Genomic DNA, 17,589 nt, shown 5'->3' on the forward strand with positions numbered 1-17,589 from the left:
TCTCTACATTAACTAACATATTCCTCTCAATTCTACATGACTCGTTATGACGTTATAACTACTTACATTTGGTTCCACCGTAATGTTTTGTCAGCCATCTTCACCCAGGGACGGGTGGCTCGGGTCAAATTTGTAATTGGAACCACTCGATATAATTGGTCATATAAAAACATTGGTACCCAAATGCATAATGAGTGTTCTAACTCCCCCTTGTGGTGGTTTGGAGCAATGAAACTGTGACACTGGGTACCTCTAAGTCCCGCGGTGCAATCTCGCAATTTTAAAGAAGGAACCACTGTATACTGAGATCATGTGACACTTAGATTGAACATAAGTGGACTTTATTTAACTAATTATGTGACTTCTGAAGGTAATTTGTTGCTCCAGATCTTATTTAGGGGCTTCATAGCAAAGGGGGTGAATACATACGCACACACCACTTTTCCATTAGATTTGATTTCACTTCACCAATTTGGAATATTTTGTGTATGTCCATTACATGAAATCTAAATAAGAATCCTTTCAAATTACTGGTTGTAATGCAACAAAATAGGAACAATGCAAAGGGGGATGAATACTTTTGCAAGGCACTGTAAAGGCTCTCCACTTTCTGGAGGACCTAGTTTTGAAATCAGTGGAATCCCCGGGGGAAGAGTACGATAGCTCAGGAGATGGGGAAAATTCAGGCATGTGATTGCAAACGTGAGGGAGTCGAAAAGAGAACACGGGAGGTTGTTGTATCAAACACCTGTCTGGATTACATTACTAAGGGCAATCCATGAAGGAAGGGATAAAGCATTCATCCATTTATATGGGTAAAAGAGTCTAGCTAGCGACATTTTCAAATATTATACATTTCAAATTTTGTCAGAAAGTATTTTTCATTGCAAGTGAAAGCATATTGTTAGCTTGCTAGCTAACGTTACGTGTATGATTTGTGTAGTAATGTTATTTGTATCTAAGAACCATTTGCATTGTTAGTTATTGAATTTCTAGTTAGCTAGCTTAGAAAGTTGATTTTAGTTGCCTGGTTTGCTGTTTTGGACCTCCAGGCTGCTAATGCGACAACTGTATACAGATGTCGGTAGAAGTAGCATAAACCAGCCTTCAGTCTTCAAATCGTTGGTGGTACACTACTGTACTCACTGTTTAGCACATGGGTGGGGCTAAGGCTTATTGATCATTAGAAAACCCTTTTGCAATTATGATAGCACAGCTGAAAACTGTTGCTCTGATTAAAGAAGCAATACAACTGTCCTTCTTTAGACTAGTTGAGTATCTGAAGCATCAGCATTTGTGGGTTCGATTACAGGCTCAAAATGGCCAGAAACAAATCACTTTTTTTCTGAAACTCGTCAGTCTATTCTTGTTCTGAGAAATGCGAGAAATGACCAAGAAACTGAAGAGCTCATACAATGCTGTGTACTACTACTCCCTTCACAGAACAGCGCAAACTGGCCCTAAACAGAATAAAAAGAAGAGTGGGAGGCCCCGGTGCACAAGAGGACAAGTACATTAGAGTGTCTAGTTTGAGAAACAGACACCTCACAAGTCCTCAACTGGCAGCTTTAGTTACCAAACCCAATGATTGGGGATGTTTGAATGAGGCCATAACATTACATAAAGGAGGTTATCCCAGCAAACTCAAATAATTCTTATAGAAATCAAGAAATCAAGCTTGAAATCAATTATTGATAACATGTTGATTACAGAATTTAACCTTCAGATGGAGCATGTTTGACTATTCCATCAATTGAAAACAACATCAGACTACACAAAAACGTTATTATAATAAAATGCTGCTATTAAGAGATGCCGCACACATGCATGTTTCTCTGGCTCAGCCATCAAATACCATATACAGACACAACGCGAGAAAATACTATCTATTATTGCCTGCTCCCTGCTTGATTGAATCCATAAAAAAGTCACTTGACAAAAAGCTGATTATTTATTGTAAATCCACTTCGCCATAAGTGAAGTGGCTATCTGCCGGGGCGGGGCGGCAGGTAGCCTAGTGGCTAGAGTGTTGGGCCAGTAAACAAAAGGTAGCTGGATCGAATCCCTGAACTGACAAGGTAAACATCTGTTATTCTGCTCCTGAACAAGGCAGTTAACCCACTGTTCCCAGGTAGGCCGTCATTGTAAAGAAGAATTTGTTCTTAACTGACTTGCCTAGTTTAATAAGGGTTAAATTAATTTTAAAAAGCATGCGGGTCAAGTCACCCTTAGGCTATATCAGAAAATCTGTGTCTATAACAGAGAGAGTAAAACACAAAACACAGTGCTATTTCCACTAAATACATATCACAATGTCAAGGCAACTTTGAAAATCATAGTAAAGTTTTTCAGAGAAAGTTTTGATTTCCATTTTACTTCATTGAGTAGCTATCCAAGGTCCCCTATTTTCCTTGGAATGCACTTCATTGATTTGCGATCCTCTTGATTATATAATTTCCTATTGCCTCTCCGATTGCCTCTCTCCCCATGTCTCCACTGTGGCCTGCTTGCTGATAAGCCTTCTCCAATTGGAAATGATTTGCTATAACACATGAGAAGGAAGCAAGGACACTAGTCTCAATAATATATCCTATGCACTGTACTGACCTCAGCAATGTTGCTCATCCACTTTCTACCCTGTCTGCAATAACCATAATGTGTCAGCATATGAACACTTCAGTCAATGCTGGTTGCCTTCAGTGTCTTCAGAATGTACACATTTTGTTGTGTTACAACCTGAATTCAAAATGTATTGATTTGAGATTGTTTTGTCTCTGGCACACAATAACCCTGTAACTGCATTCGTCTGTTGAATGAAGAAAGTTGGACCGAAATGCAGCGTGTAGGTTACTCATGACTTTAATGAACAGAATAGCGGTGTATGAAATAACTGAAATACAAAAACAACAGAACGGACCGTGAAACTAATTACAGCCTATCTGGTGACTACAACACAGAGACAGGAACACACCCCCGAAATACAAAGCGAACTCAGGCTGCCTAAATACGGTTCCCAATCAGAGACAACGAATAGCACCTGACTCTAATTGAGAATCGCCTCAGGCAGCCAAGCCTAACAACACCCCTAATCAGCCGCGATCCCAAATACTACAAACCCCAATACGAAAACAACATATAAACCCATGTCACACCCTGGCCAACCCAAACATATAACAAAAGCACAAAATACAATGACCAAGGCGTGACAAACCCATAATGTCAAGTGGAATTATGTTTAAAAAAATACAATTAAAAAAAGCTGAAATGTCTTCAATGAATTAGTATTCAACCCTGTTGTTATGGCAAGCCTAAATAAGTTCAGGTGCAAGTACAAATGTGCTTAACAAGTCCCATAATACATTGCATGTACTCACTCTGTGTGCAATAATTGTCACGCCTTGGTCTTAGTATTTCATGTTTCCTTTAATTATTTGTTCAGGCCAGGGTGTGACATGGGTTTATTGTATTGTCGTATTGGGGTTTTTGTAGGCATTGGGATTGTGGTTGATTAGGGGTGTGTCTAGTATAGTATAGTATAGTATAGGCTTGGCTGAATCACCCACCACACTCGAACCGAGCAGCGTGTTAACAGGCAGCAGCGAAGGGAGGACGTTATGGACAGCAGAGGCTTGGAGTATACGACGTGGGAAGAAATAGACAGGTGGACGGCCGACCCAGAGAGATTGCCGGAGCCCGCCTGGTATTCGCTGGAGCAGTGCGAAGAGGGCTATAGGCGAATGGAATCGAAAAGAAAGACACGGCGGCGCAGAGCGAAACCCGAAAGTCACCCCCAAATATTTATTGGGGGAGGGCTCAGAGGGAGAGTGGCTGAGTCAGGAGTCAGACCAGAGCCAACTCTCCTTGTTAATCGTGAAGAGCAGTTGCAGTGGGAGAGGCTGCACCACTTGGAGAATTGGACATGGGAGGAAGAACTGGACGGAAAAAGACCCTGGGCTCAGCCTGGTGAATATCGCTGCCCCAAGGAGGAACTAGAGGCGGCTAAAGCGGAGAGGCGCTGGTATGAGGAGGCAGCACGGCGACGCGGATGGAAGCCCGAAAAGCAGCCCAAAAAATGATTGGGGGGCTTAAAGGGAGTATGGCTATGCCAGTTAGGAGACCTGCGCAAACTCCCTGTGCTTTCCGGTGGGCCGGGCTAGAGTGGGCATCGAGCCAGGTAAAGTTGGGCAGGCTCGGTGCTCAAGAGCTCCAGTGCGCCTGCACGGTCGGTCTATCCAGAGCCACCTCCACACACCAGTCCTCCGGTAGCAGCTCCCCGCACCAGGCTTCCTGTGCGTGTCCTCGATCCTGTAGCACCAGTTCCAGCACCACGCACCAGGCCGTCAGTGCGCCTCGCCTGTTCAGCACAGCCAGAGCCTTCCTTCCCTCTTGCGCTACTGGAGTCTCCTGTCTGTTCAGCGCTATCAGAGCCTTCCTCCTCTACAGCGCTGCCGGAGCCTCCTGCCTGTTCGGAGCAGCCTGAGCTGCCAGTCTGCAGGGAGCTGTCAGTCTGCAAGGTGCTGTCAGTCTGCATGAAGCAACCAGAGCTGTCAGTCTGCAAGGAGCTGTCAGTCTGCAAGGAGCTGCCAGTCTGCAGGGTGCTGTCAGCCTGCATGGAGCAGTCAGAGCTGTCAGTCTGTATGAAGCAGCTAGAGCTGTCAGTCTGCAAAGAGCTGCCAGTCTGCAGGGTGCTGTCAGCCTGCATGGAGCAGTCAGAGCTGTCAGTCTGTATGAAGCAGCCAGAGCTGTCAGTCTGCATAAAGCAGCCAGAGCTGCCAGTCTGCAAGGAGCTGCCAGTCTGCAAAGAGCTGTCAGTCTGCAAGGAGCTGTCAGTCTGCAAGGATCTGCCAGTCTACAGGGTGCTGTCAGCCTGCATGGAGCAGTCAGAGCTGTCAGTCTGCAAGGAGCTGTCAGCCTGCATAGAGCAGCTAGATCCGCCAGTCAGCCACGATCTTCTAGATCTGCCAGTCAACCAGATTCTTCCAGATCTGCCAGTCTGCATAGAGCAGCTAGATCTGCCAGTCAGCCATGATCTTCTAGATCTGCCAGTCAACCTGAATCTTCCAGATCTGCCAGCCAGCCAGGATCTACCGGAGCCTACTACCTACCTGAGCTTCATCTCAGTACTGGGCTTCCTCTCAGTACTGGGCTTTCTCTCAGTACTGGGCTTCCCCTCAGTTCCGGGCTGCCCCTCAGTCCCGGGCTGCCCCTCAGTCCCGAGCTGCCCCTCAGTCCCGAGCTGCCCCTCAGTCCCGAGCTGCCTCAGTCCCGAGCTGCCCCTCAGTCACGAGCTGCTCCTCAGTTCAGTGGGGTTCTGGGTGAGGACTATTAGGCCATGGTCGGCGGCAAGGGTGGATTATCCCAGGACGCGAATGGGAGGAACTAGGACATTAATGGAGTGGGGTCCACGTCCCGAGCCGGAACCGCCACCATGGACAGACGCCCACCCGGGCCCTCCCTATGGTTTTGAGGTGCGTCCGGGAGTCCGCACCTTAGGGGGGTTCTGTCACGCCTTGGTCTTAGTATTTTGTGTTTCCTTTAATTATTTGTTCAGGCCAGGGTGTGACATGGGTTTATTGTATTGTCGTATTGGGGTTTTTGTAGGCATTGGGATTGTGGTTTATTAGGGGTGTGTCTAGTATAGGCTTGGCTGTCTGAGGCGGTTCTCAATCAGAGTCAGGTTATTCTTGTTGTCTCTGATGGGGAACCGTATTTTGGTAGCCTGGGTTTCCCTGTGTATTTCGTGGGTGATTGTTCCTGTCTCTGTGTAGTTTCACCAGATAGGCTGTAATTAGGTTTCACGTTCCGTTTGTTGTTTTGTATTTTGTATAGTTATTTCATGTGTCACTTTTTCCATTAAAGTCATGTGTAACCACCACGCTGCATTTCGGTCCGACTCTCTTTCGACAAACGAAGAACGACGTTACAATAATAGGGTTTAATATTATTTATTTATGACTACCTCCTCTCTATAACCCACAATTATCTATAAATAAAGGTAAATAAATAAATAAATAAAAAATAAGGTCCTTCAGTCGAGCAGTGCATTTCAAATACAGATTCAACCACAAAGACCAGGGAGATTTTCCCAAAGAAGGGCTCCTATTGGTAGATGGGTAAAAAAAAAGCAGACATTTACTACCCCTTTGAGCATGGTGAAGTTATTAATTACACTTTCGATGATGTATCAATACAATCAGTCACTGGTGTCCTTCCTAACTCAGTTGCCGGAAAGGAAGGAAACTGCTTGTGATTTCACTGTGATTTCACTGTGGTTGTGATAGGAAAACACTGAGGATGGATCAACAACACCATAGTTGTTCCACAATATTAACCTAAATGACAGAGTGAAAAGAAGGAAGCCTGTACAGAAAAAAAACATGTATCCTGTTTGCAACAAGGCACTAAAGTAATACTGCAAAAGAAAATGGCAAAGCAGTTCACTTTTGGTCCTGAATACACAGTGTTATGTTTGGGGAAAATCCAATACAACTCATTACCGAGTATCACTTTACATATTTTCAAGCATAGTAGTGGCTGCATCATGTTATGGGTATGCTTGTAATTGTTAAGGACTGGGGAGTTTTGCACGGTAAAAAGGGAACGTAAGCACAGGCAAAATCCTAGAGGAAAATCCTAGAGGAAAAAAACTGGTTCAGTCTACTTTCCACCAGACACTGGGAGATGAATTCCCCTTTCAACAGGACAATAACCTAAAACACAAGGCCAAATACACACTAGAGTTGCTTACCAAGAAGACAGTGAATGTTCCTGAGTGGCCATTTTGAATTACAGTAAATCTACATATAACAATCTATGGCAAGACCTGATCATGGTTGTCTAACAACAATCAACAACCAATTTTGGTATTTTGGGGGGTATTTTATTAGGATCCCCATTAGCTGTTGCGAAGGCAGCAGATACTCTTCCTGGTGTCCACGCAAAACATAAAAGATGACAAGATACAGAACATTATTAGACCAAAACAGCTCAATGACAGAACTACATCAATTTGACAGTGCTTAAAGAAGTCAAAAAAGAATAATGGGCAAATGTTACACAATCCAGATGTGGAAAGCTCTTAGTGATTTACCCAGAAAGATTCACAGCTGTCATTGCTGACAAAGGTCCTTCTACAAAGTCTTGACTCAAGGCTGTGAATACTTATGTAAATTAGATATTCCGAATTTAATTTTCAATAAATGTTCTAACATTACTAAAAACATAATTTCACTTTGTCATTATGGGGTATTATGGGGTATTGTGTGTAGACATTTGAATCCATTTTGAATTCCGGCTGTAACACAACAAAGTGTGAAATAAGTCGAGGTGTATGAATACTTTCTGAAGGCACTGTATCTATTTGAGCTTCTGAGCCACTGGTTATATGTCATTTATTTGAGTAATAAATATATACTGTATTTTGAGGTCCCAATAATGGCACTTGAATTACTAATGAACTAATTAATTAACAGATTAGAGCTGCAATTTAAAATTGAACAATGTTTGAATTACATGACATCCCATGGACATCAAAGCTGGACTTGAGGTTCAATACAGTCAATATACAGTATAAAATAAGTGCTGTTGCCTATAACTAATAAAGAAGAGATTTTAAGTGGATAGGTACTAGGGGAACGTGGGGTAAGTTGAACTAAATGAGTAAGTTGAGCTGCCCCGCAAAATTAATAATTTGAACAAATATTTAGGAAGAAGATCATAATTTCATGGAGTCTGTGAAAAAGGGATTTATTGTGTTAGATGTTTCATGGTGCTTGAATATAAACCAAAATAGAACATTTTAAAATGGTTCTATACCTCAGTTGGGGTCTCTACCAAATTCAATAGGAGGTCCTAAACCTAGCATGAAAGTATATTATTCTAGCTCTTTGGTCTAATATACACTACCGTTCAAAAGTGTGTGGTCACTTAGAAATGTCCTTGTTTTTTAAAGAAAAGCACAGTAAAATGAGGCCAGCCTCTTCGCTGTTGACATTGAGACTGGTGTTTAGCTGGTACTAATAAATGCATATTTGGAGTTCATCTTTGTAGTGAACTCTTGTAAACATTGTGGAAATAGATGGTCTATGACACATTGATGGAGGGTTTTCCCTGCAGCAGTAAAGGTTTGAGGGGGCCAACCTCCGTGGTAGGACGACTGTAGGATGCACTAATGTTTGCATAACGAAGCACTAACTACCCACTGGGCAGAAACTGGTGAATCAATGTTGTTGTCATTTCAGCCAAAAAATGCAATGTGAGGACGTTGAATCAACTCGGAAAACTAATTGGATTTGCAAAAAGTCATCAATGTAAGGGAATTTGTTATTTTTTTTCACCCAAATTTTAACCTAAATCTAATGACGGAGTGACATTTATTTTGTTCACGTTAGTTGTCAACTCAACCAAATGTAAATCAAAACTAGCCATTGAACTGACATCTGTGCCAAGTGGGTAAAGTAATTTATTAGCGGGAGCCACCTGTGTGTGTGTCCTCCAGGTGTAACCCAGTTTCTGGTAGAGGAGCTTTCTGATAAGCCCTTTATTTACACCTACAAACTGGGTCAGAGCCTCCTTTCCAGCTAATAACTTTGACTAATCAATTACGTGAGACTACAGCAGCTGCCTCCAGGACAAGTATTCTCTTGCATGATGTTCTGGAGAGTATTACACAACATAAGTAGCTAATAGTAGCATTCTCTGTAGCTTTATTGAGAAAATATGAAATAGCACTTGATTATAAAGGTTTATCATGAGCTTGACACAATCATGTTAAATAAATCTACCACCACTTATCGATACCACTGAGGTACAATAGTTCACGCGAAGAACATATTCTAAAGAAAAGTGAAAAAAGTAGAAAAGTAATTTCAAGGCTGCATCATTGAAAACACATTTACTTTGCTTTTAGTGCAGAAACTATAGACATCATGGAAACGGAAGACATGCTAAAAGGTACTTCAATAATAGGTTTCTTCATTTTTTACCTTGATCAAAGTTCCAAGAATGAAGAAAGCAGACAAAGAAGCCATTATCAAGTATTCTATGGGAGGAAATTGTATGAACTAAAATCAAACTATTTCCTCTGCAGTAGCCTAGACAACCTCCAACCAAAGATTCCATTTCGGGTATGATGTGGTCCACACACTGGAGAAGGTTTCCCTTTTTCCCCCCTGTGCAATCGCAGGTTGACGTTTATTGGGATGAGTCTTGGCTATATATCGTACAATTTATTTTTGCTTTTGCTTTCTGGTCTTAATTTAAGGTTAGGGTTAGGCCTAAGGTTATCAGTGAGGTTAGGGTTAAGGTTAGGTTTAGATTTTTAAATGCGATATTATGACTTTGTTCCAGCTAGTGACAACACTGCAGAGCTGCCTCCAGTATATGAGCCATCCCAATAAATGCCAACATGCTGTGCAGTCTCACTCCTCTCTCTCTGCCCCCTCCTCCCTCCCTCTCTCCATAGGTTCATCTGAGAGCCTGGCTTTACATAGTGCATTTAAAATCCTGACCTGTCTATTAGGCCTACGAAAAAATGACATCTTACTCAAATATTAAGTAGTTTAACAGATGCTGGAATCCAGGCGTAGCTACCTTACAGTGTGTACGTCTTTCACATCTTCTATTGATATAAAGGATGGCAATGGAATAAACGTTGGGTAAGTGCCAGGCTGCATAAAGGGGACAACAATTTGATTTGAAGAAGCAACAGCCTGGCTTTCTGCTGTGTTCATGACCAAGTGGAATGTGGTATTTACCAGCCACGACCTGGAAAAATCGACATGAACGCCTCTCCAAATCATACTTACTAGTGAGAAACACGTCTACTGTCCCTGAGCTCCAACTTCTCCCAAGTGCTGACCTCTGATGTCACCTACTAATTAAATTACCTTCAAAGCAAAATTATTTACAAAGAGCTATTTCGTAGTATGTTTTTTTAACACTATAATTTGTTTATCAAATCAAATCAAAGTTTATTTGTCACGTGTGCCGAATACAAATTACTTACAGGCTCTAACCAATAGTTCAAAAAAGGTATTAGGTGAACAATATGTAAGTAAAGAAAAAGACGGTGAAAAATAACAGTAGCGAGGCTACATACAGACACTGGTTAGTCGGGCTGATTGAGGTAGTATGTACATGTAGATATGGTTAAAGTGACTATGCATATATGATGAACAGAGATTAGCAGTAGCGTAAAAGAGGAGTTGGCGGGTGGTGGGGTGGCGGGACACAATGAAGCATGATAGCTGTACATTTTAGTTTATGGCTGACACAGCTTCTTGTCCATTAGCCAATCGGCTTTTCTAAACTAGTTCAAAGCACGTGAATGCATCCAACTGGTATTTCCAACATCACAACTGGTAATTACCACCTTCCCTCTTGGTTATGAACACAGCGTGAATCCCACCGAGCTTTGCATATCAATTGTCCACTGCCTGCTGGAAAATGATATTAGGAAGTCCCCGCACTTTGGAATCATGCTCTGCCTCTTGCCGACACAGCTGTCGGAAATAGTATTTAATTGTTAATGGATTTAATTAAAAAAATTATATTTCCATCATGCATATTTAAATACATGGTATTTATTCCATGAAACACTTTGTGTCAAGAAATACAATTTCAGAACCTATGTTTGTGCTATATGATGTTGGTGACATGGGGCACTCTCGGCCATTACATGGTGGTTGTTGACTGCACAACTCCCGGAATCCTGAAAAGGGGAGACAAATTGTTCATTTATTTGTAGTAAATCAGCACACAGCCATAGCTATCCTGTTGAAAGAGAAAGGGTAGAGAGGGAAGAGAGGAGGCCCGGACTCATTACGCTGTGGAAACCTGTTTAGCGTCTCCGTCTAGTCCAGCGGCCGTTACCTTGTTGTCTGTCAAATTCAATTTTGGGGAATCAGAAGACTCCTTGGCATAGAGGTCGAGGCAATTTTGCTGGAAATAAATCTCATATAACCAACAAGGGACTGTGTTTAACACACACACACACACATAGATATCTCTCCTCAATGGCTTTGACCACTTACCCACAAAAGGCCTACAGTGTTCGGTACAATCCAGCTGCTAAAGTCATGTCTGCAAAATATATGCACTCTGTTGGCACACTGTGTGGCGTCGCTGTAGAGTCATTTCTGCATTGTGTCAGCACTTTGACCACGAGAAGATGAAAACATGTCAGATTGGCCCTTCAGGCTATTCTTTGTCGTCAACGATGCAAACGGAGAGATACTGTGAAACTTGAATACTCCAACGTATCTGAAGCGATATTGGGATGAATAAAGGAAGCCATTAAAATAGGACTGTAATAGTGTTGGTACATTGAAGAATAGTGAATATAATCCAAAATCAATTCAATATGGATGAAATGTACGGCTAAACCTTTGGACATGGGTTATCTTAAAGACACATGGACATGCCATTATAGTTTATCCAAAGGACCAAGGAAATCTTCCCAGAATGTTGACGCAAAGTAAGCCCAGAAAAACGGGATACCCACATGGAGACGTTAAAAAATAACCCTAGCAGACCACTGCTGGACTAGAATCAGATGGGTTATGATGAAGTGAAATGGGTAAATAGAGGTTGACCTGAGCCAGGGTCACACAGGGTCGGCTACTGTGGGAGAAAACATGAAGACTGACATATCTGATAACTCTCTGTTAGGGTTGCAAAGCTATCGGCAATTTACTAAATTTACCGGAATCTTCAGTAATTTTGGTACAGAAAATCTATCTATTGCAACTTTGTTAATATACTGTATAATTGAATAACTTTAAAAAAATGTATTCATATATACTATTCATGTGTTATATATGTCCATATTGCCCATGAGGTTCTAGTAGATAGACCATATGGTTAAAGAGAAAATAGCCTAATTAATGAAGAAAGCAACAAATCAAAAATGGCATTATTTTCAGTAAACTCTGCAACTCTTACAACTACTGACTTTTTTCTCAACTGCCACCAGTTTGACACCAACATAGACAACAAATACATATTGATATTGTAAAACAAATAAAAATGTGTACATTTAACACCAATAGTATTTATTAAATTGATGGTTTATATTTAAGATAATGTTTTACAGATCTGTCATTCAATAAAAAAATAAATAATAATAATAATCTTATTTAAGGCGAGGCACCACACGCTGATAGGGTCACTTTTCCCCCCCTTAATTATATCACAATTTACCAGCTGAATATAGACACCAATATAACACTTTTTTGTATTAGAAATCTTCTGAAATCTTGTATTAAAATATGCAAATGAGGCGATTTCTCATTGCATGAGATATCACTTACCGCAACCAGAAGGCCCTAAGGTGGTGTGGACGGCCCAGTCATCCAGAACGTACACTCCAGGCAGTGTCTGAGAAATAACCTAAAAATTGCCAAAGACTCCAGCCACCTGAGACATGGACTGTTCTCCATGCTCCCCTCCGGCAGGTGGTACCGGTGCATCAAGCCTCAAACAAACTCCTAAACAGCTTCTATCCTGTGGCCATAAGACTGTTAAATGGCTAACAACTCTCTTTCTCCAACACACTATCTACACTGACTCTATGCCCATCCACAGGGCTCCACCCACTCAGACACAACCTATGCTGCTGATTAGATTTGACTTACTCCTGCACATTGAATAAGGTACGGGCACTGACATGTATATAATTGCATTCTCATGTTTCTTAAGACTCTGATCATAATTCTTGTGTGTTTTTTATTCTATTTTCTTTTATGTGTAGGCTATTATTATCACTGTATTTTTGGAAAAGAGCTCTCAAGGTAAGGTTTTACACCTGTTGTATTCTGTGCACATGACAAATAAACTTTGAAACTTGAAATATGCACACATTTGCATATACCACAAATCCATTTTTCTGGACACTGGATGAAGTCAGCCTTAATATTTTGGTTTCATTGTGTTAAGACACTCCAGGACCAAAACTTGAGCAAATACTGGATACATACTTTATCATTGTTCTATCCATGAAATACGAAAGACCTACAAGTAAACTACATTTTTAGCGCATATTTCCAAAGCAAATGTTATCTAGAATTAACATTTGACAATGTATCAACAATTCCGTTTATACAAGTCTGAAGAATTAGGATAGCCACGCAATATTTGAAGTTGAGAAAAAGTTGTTGCATGTGGGAAGAGTGAAATGGGAAATGGCAGTTAAAGCCAATTCACTGAATTTTGACCACAATCGCCGAACGCCTATTTAGACCAAATCACGATCTCTTCAAAGAAAGTTACTACATACACTACCGGTCAAAAGCTTTAGAACACCTACTCCTTCAAGTGTTTTTCTTTATTTTTACTATCTTCTACATTGTAGGTTAATAGTGAAGACATCAAAACTTTGAAATAACACATATGGAATCATGTAGTAACCAAATCAAAATATATTTGATATTTGAGGTTTTTCAAATAGCCACCCTTTGCCTTGATGACAGCTTTGCACACTCTTGGCATTCTCTCAACCAGCTTTTTGAGGTAGTCACCTGGAAGTCATTTCAATTAACAGGTGTGCCTTGTTAAAAGTTAATCAGTTGTGTTGTGACAAGGCGTGTGTGTGTGTGTGTGTGTGTGTGTGTGTGTGTGTGTGTGTGTGTGTGTGTGTGTGTGTGTGTGTGTGTGTGTGTGTGTGTGTGTGTGTGTGTGTGTGTGTGTGTGTGTGTGTGTGTGTGTGTGTGTGTGTGTGTGTGTGTGTGTGTGTGAGAGAGAGAGAGTACAGCAAACGAGTACAGTGTTGACTTGGTTGTTGCATTTTCATTACGCGAGGGGGGTATACAGAAGCTAGCCCTATTTGTATAAGACCGAGTCCATATTATGGCAAGAACAGCTTAAATAAGCAAAGAGAAACGACAGTCCATCATTACTTTAAGACATGAAAAAAAAACATCAAGCGCAAAGATGTAACTGGGTCTCATGAGGACCGCCACAGGAATGGAAAAGCCAGAGTTACCTCTGCTGCAGAGGATAAATTCATTAGAGTTACCAGCCTCAGAAATGTCAACCCGAATAAATGCTTCACAGAGTTCAAGAAACAGACTTATCTGAACATCAACTGTTTAGAAGAGACTGTGTGAATCGGGTCTTCATGGTTGAATTGCTGCAAAGAACCCACAACTAAAGGACACCAATAAAAAGAAGAGACTTGCTTGGGCCAAGAAAAACGAGCAATGGACATTAGACCAGTGCAGCAATACACCATCCCATCTGGGTTGAGCTTAGTGGGACTATCATTTGTTTTTCAAAAGGACAATGGCCAAACACACCTCCAGGCTGTGCAATTGCTATTTTTTACCAAGAAGGAGAGTGATGTAGTGCTGCATCAGATGACCTGGCCTCCACAATCCTCTGACCCCAACCATTTTGAGATGGTTTGGGATGAGTCGGACCGCAGAGTGATGAGCTCAGCATAAACTCCCTCAAGACTGTTGGAAAAGCACTCCAGGTGAAGCTGGATGAGAGAATGCCAAGAGTGTGCAAAGCTGTCATCAAAGCAATATGTGGCTATTTGAAGAATCTCAAATATAACATTTATTTTGATTTGTTTAACACTTTTCTTTTGGTTACTACATGATTCCATATGTGTTATTTTATCGTTTTGATGTCTTCACTATTATTCTACAATGTAGAAAATAATAAAAAATAAAGAAAAACCCTTGAATGAGTAGTTTTTGACAGTACTGTATAGTCCAGTTTGTAACATCTTCTATAAAATTGGCTTTTAAATTATGTATGATTGCATGTAGTGAGCCTTGCATTTATGGATTTATGACCATATGAATGAGGTTAAAATTCATATTATTACAGATCTGACTACACATGTGCTGCCGCCTCCTGGACAGACATGACTACCGTGCGCGTGCAGTGGCTGTAGTATAAACGAACAAGCAGTTTATGAGCCACACTCAAAGCTAGAGTACCGCGCAAAGGGATCGGGATGGCAAGGAGACTATCGCACCACGTCGTCCTCCTCCTGGGGCTCTTGCTGACAGGGACCGCTACAGTCCGGGCAAACAGGGGGGGAGCGATGCTTGAAGAGGAGAGGGAGAAGGAAAACGACGAGAGCCATTGTGAAGTTAAAACCGTTACCGTTTCTACCCTTCCTGTACTCCGAGAGAATGAGTTCAGTTTCACCGGCGTTGGCTCGGGGAGCGTGGCCGGAGGAGGAGGGGAGTCCCGGCTCCTTTTATTCGTTAGAACAGACCTACCTGGAAGAATTTCCGTTATGGATGATCTCGACAACACCGCTCTCCCATACTTCACACTGGGTAAGAACATTGTAATGTTACTGTATGATCACTGTCCCCCATTACGCAATGATATCCGTTACCAGCTTTGAATTGGCTGGCATGTGCCTGGCCGGTGGTAGGTTATATTACCAAATTACATGATTTGTTTCCATACATTCTCTTGAAATATTTATTCTACACTATGAAGCGTAATCTAAAGTTGAAAATAATGTCATCTTAACATGCAAAACCAAGCAGAGGCGTGTGGGCTATGGGGAAGAGCAAGTAAAACAGTGTTGCGAACTTATACTGTACCTGGACACCACTCGCGTAATGAAAACGCAACAACCAAGTCAACACTGTACTCGTTTGCTGTTCTCTCTCTCTCTCTCTCTCTCTCTCTCTCTCTCTCTCTCTCTCACACACACACACACACACACACTAATTAGGTCTCTCTTGTGTCCTATGACAAATTATGACTGTGTCATATGCATAGCCTTAAGTAGGGGTCCTTCTGTAGCTCAGTTGGTAGAGCATGGCGCTTGTAACGCCAGGGTAGTGGGTTCGATCCCCGGGAATGCATGACTGTAAGTTGAAAAAGCTGTAGCTCAGTTGGTAGAGCATGGCATAGCAAACCCATCCTCATGAAATTGGTATTTTTATTATTTTTATTAAAGTCTTTTATCAACACATTATTCATAGCAAAGACTAGGACGCGAATGCAGTTTTGAAGGAGGTGTGATTAAGAAATGCATAGTAATGTAAGATTGCTACAATGTCATCATTTTGTCATTGCAGTTTGTAAGAGTATGGGCGATGGCCCACATATGAGGGAGGTTGACTCTGCCTTGCATTGAATGAGTAGTGTTCCATTTCTGTCACTCTCTTTGGCTGCGCTTACACAGGCAGCCCAATTCAGACCACTTTTTTCACTAATTAGTCTTTTGATTAATCAGATCAGCTCTGAAAAATATCTGCTGTGAATTGGTCTGATGTGATTGGTCAAAATACCAAATAGTGGAAAAATGATCAGCATTCGGCTGCCTGTGTAAACGTAGCCTTTTTAGGATAGCAGCCATAGTTGTCAATCTTCAGGTCACATACACATAGGGAATCCTATAAGCCAAACATGAACACTTCCCACCCAATGAAATAATATTCACTGAGTGTACAAAATATTAGGAACACCTTTCTAATACTGAGTTCCACCCCCTTTTGCCCTCAGAACGGCCTCAATTTTTGGGGGCTTGGACTCTACAATGTGACGAAAGCATTCCACAGGGTTGCTGGCCCATGTTGACTCCAATCCTTCCCACAGTTGTGTCAATTTGGCTGGATGTCCTTTGGGTTGTTGACCGTTCCTGATACACACGGGAATCTGTTGAGCGTGAAAAACCCAGCAGGGTTGCAGTTCTTGACCCACTCAAACCAGTGCACCTGGCACCTACTATAATACCCCGTTCAAAGGCACTTAAATATTTTGTCTTGCCCTTTCACCCTCTGAAGGACACACATTCTCAATTGTCTCAAGGCTTAAAAATCCTTCTTTAACCCGTCTCCTTCCATTCATCTACACTGATTGAAGTGGATTTGACAAGCGACATCGATAAAGGGTCATAGCTTTCACCCGGATTCACCTGGTCAGTCTATGACTGTCGACCGAAGGCTGTGTTATTGCAATGTGAAAGCAAACAGCAAGGTTGTTTTATATTCACATTCAGAGGTAGTAGTCATTTATTGCATGTGTGTAGGGCAACAAACTGTGACAAACTGGTTGATATGTACAACAGTGCCCTGCCAGAGAATCTCAAGCTGCATCCTGGCTCATAGGGAGATAAAAGATCAGTGATATAGGTTGGGGCTAAACCAAGCCTAGACTTTAAATGTGATTAATAAAACATTTAAACACACACAGATTGAAACACACACACATTTAAATGTTTAATTATTCACATTTACGTCTCGTCTTGGTTTAGCCCCACCCTATATCTCTGATCTTTTACCTCCCTCCCTACGAGCCAGGACACAGCATGAGATCCCAACAGGCCACTGTTGACCATTCCAAAGACTAGGTTAAAAACAAAAGGAGATCAGACATTTTCCATTCGGGCCCCTAGAATTTGGAATGGTCTGCAAGAGGAGATCAGGTTTGCAGATTCAGTGCCTCTTTTTAAATCCCTGCTGAAGACACACTTTCATAAAGATGATTGTAATGTATGATAATTAGCTATATTTTTTTAATCTTCCTTTTTCCTGTCTTTGTTTCTTTGTTAGTACTTTTATTTTAGGATTTGAAGCACTTTGTTACTTGTATTGAAAAGCACTATACAAA

General features: G+C 41.6%; 1 protein-coding gene across 1 annotated transcript in view; it reads left to right on the plus strand.

Annotated features, from left to right (window-relative positions):
* The first annotated feature begins 14,883 nt into the window (after positions 1-14,883).
* The window catches only part of LOC118384863 (astrotactin-2), a 529,880-nt gene continuing 527,174 nt past the window's right edge, over positions 14,884-17,589 (plus strand). Inside the window, exon 1 of the mRNA XM_052521172.1 lies at positions 14,884-15,296. Coding sequence (XP_052377132.1) covers positions 14,966-15,296 — 331 coding nt within the window. The 5' untranslated portion in view covers positions 14,884-14,965. The remainder of the gene's footprint in view (positions 15,297-17,589) is intronic.

This window comes from Oncorhynchus keta, chromosome 6 (assembly GCF_023373465.1).
Source record: "Oncorhynchus keta strain PuntledgeMale-10-30-2019 chromosome 6, Oket_V2, whole genome shotgun sequence".
In the NCBI taxonomy this organism is placed as follows: Eukaryota; Metazoa; Chordata; class Actinopteri; order Salmoniformes; family Salmonidae; genus Oncorhynchus; species Oncorhynchus keta.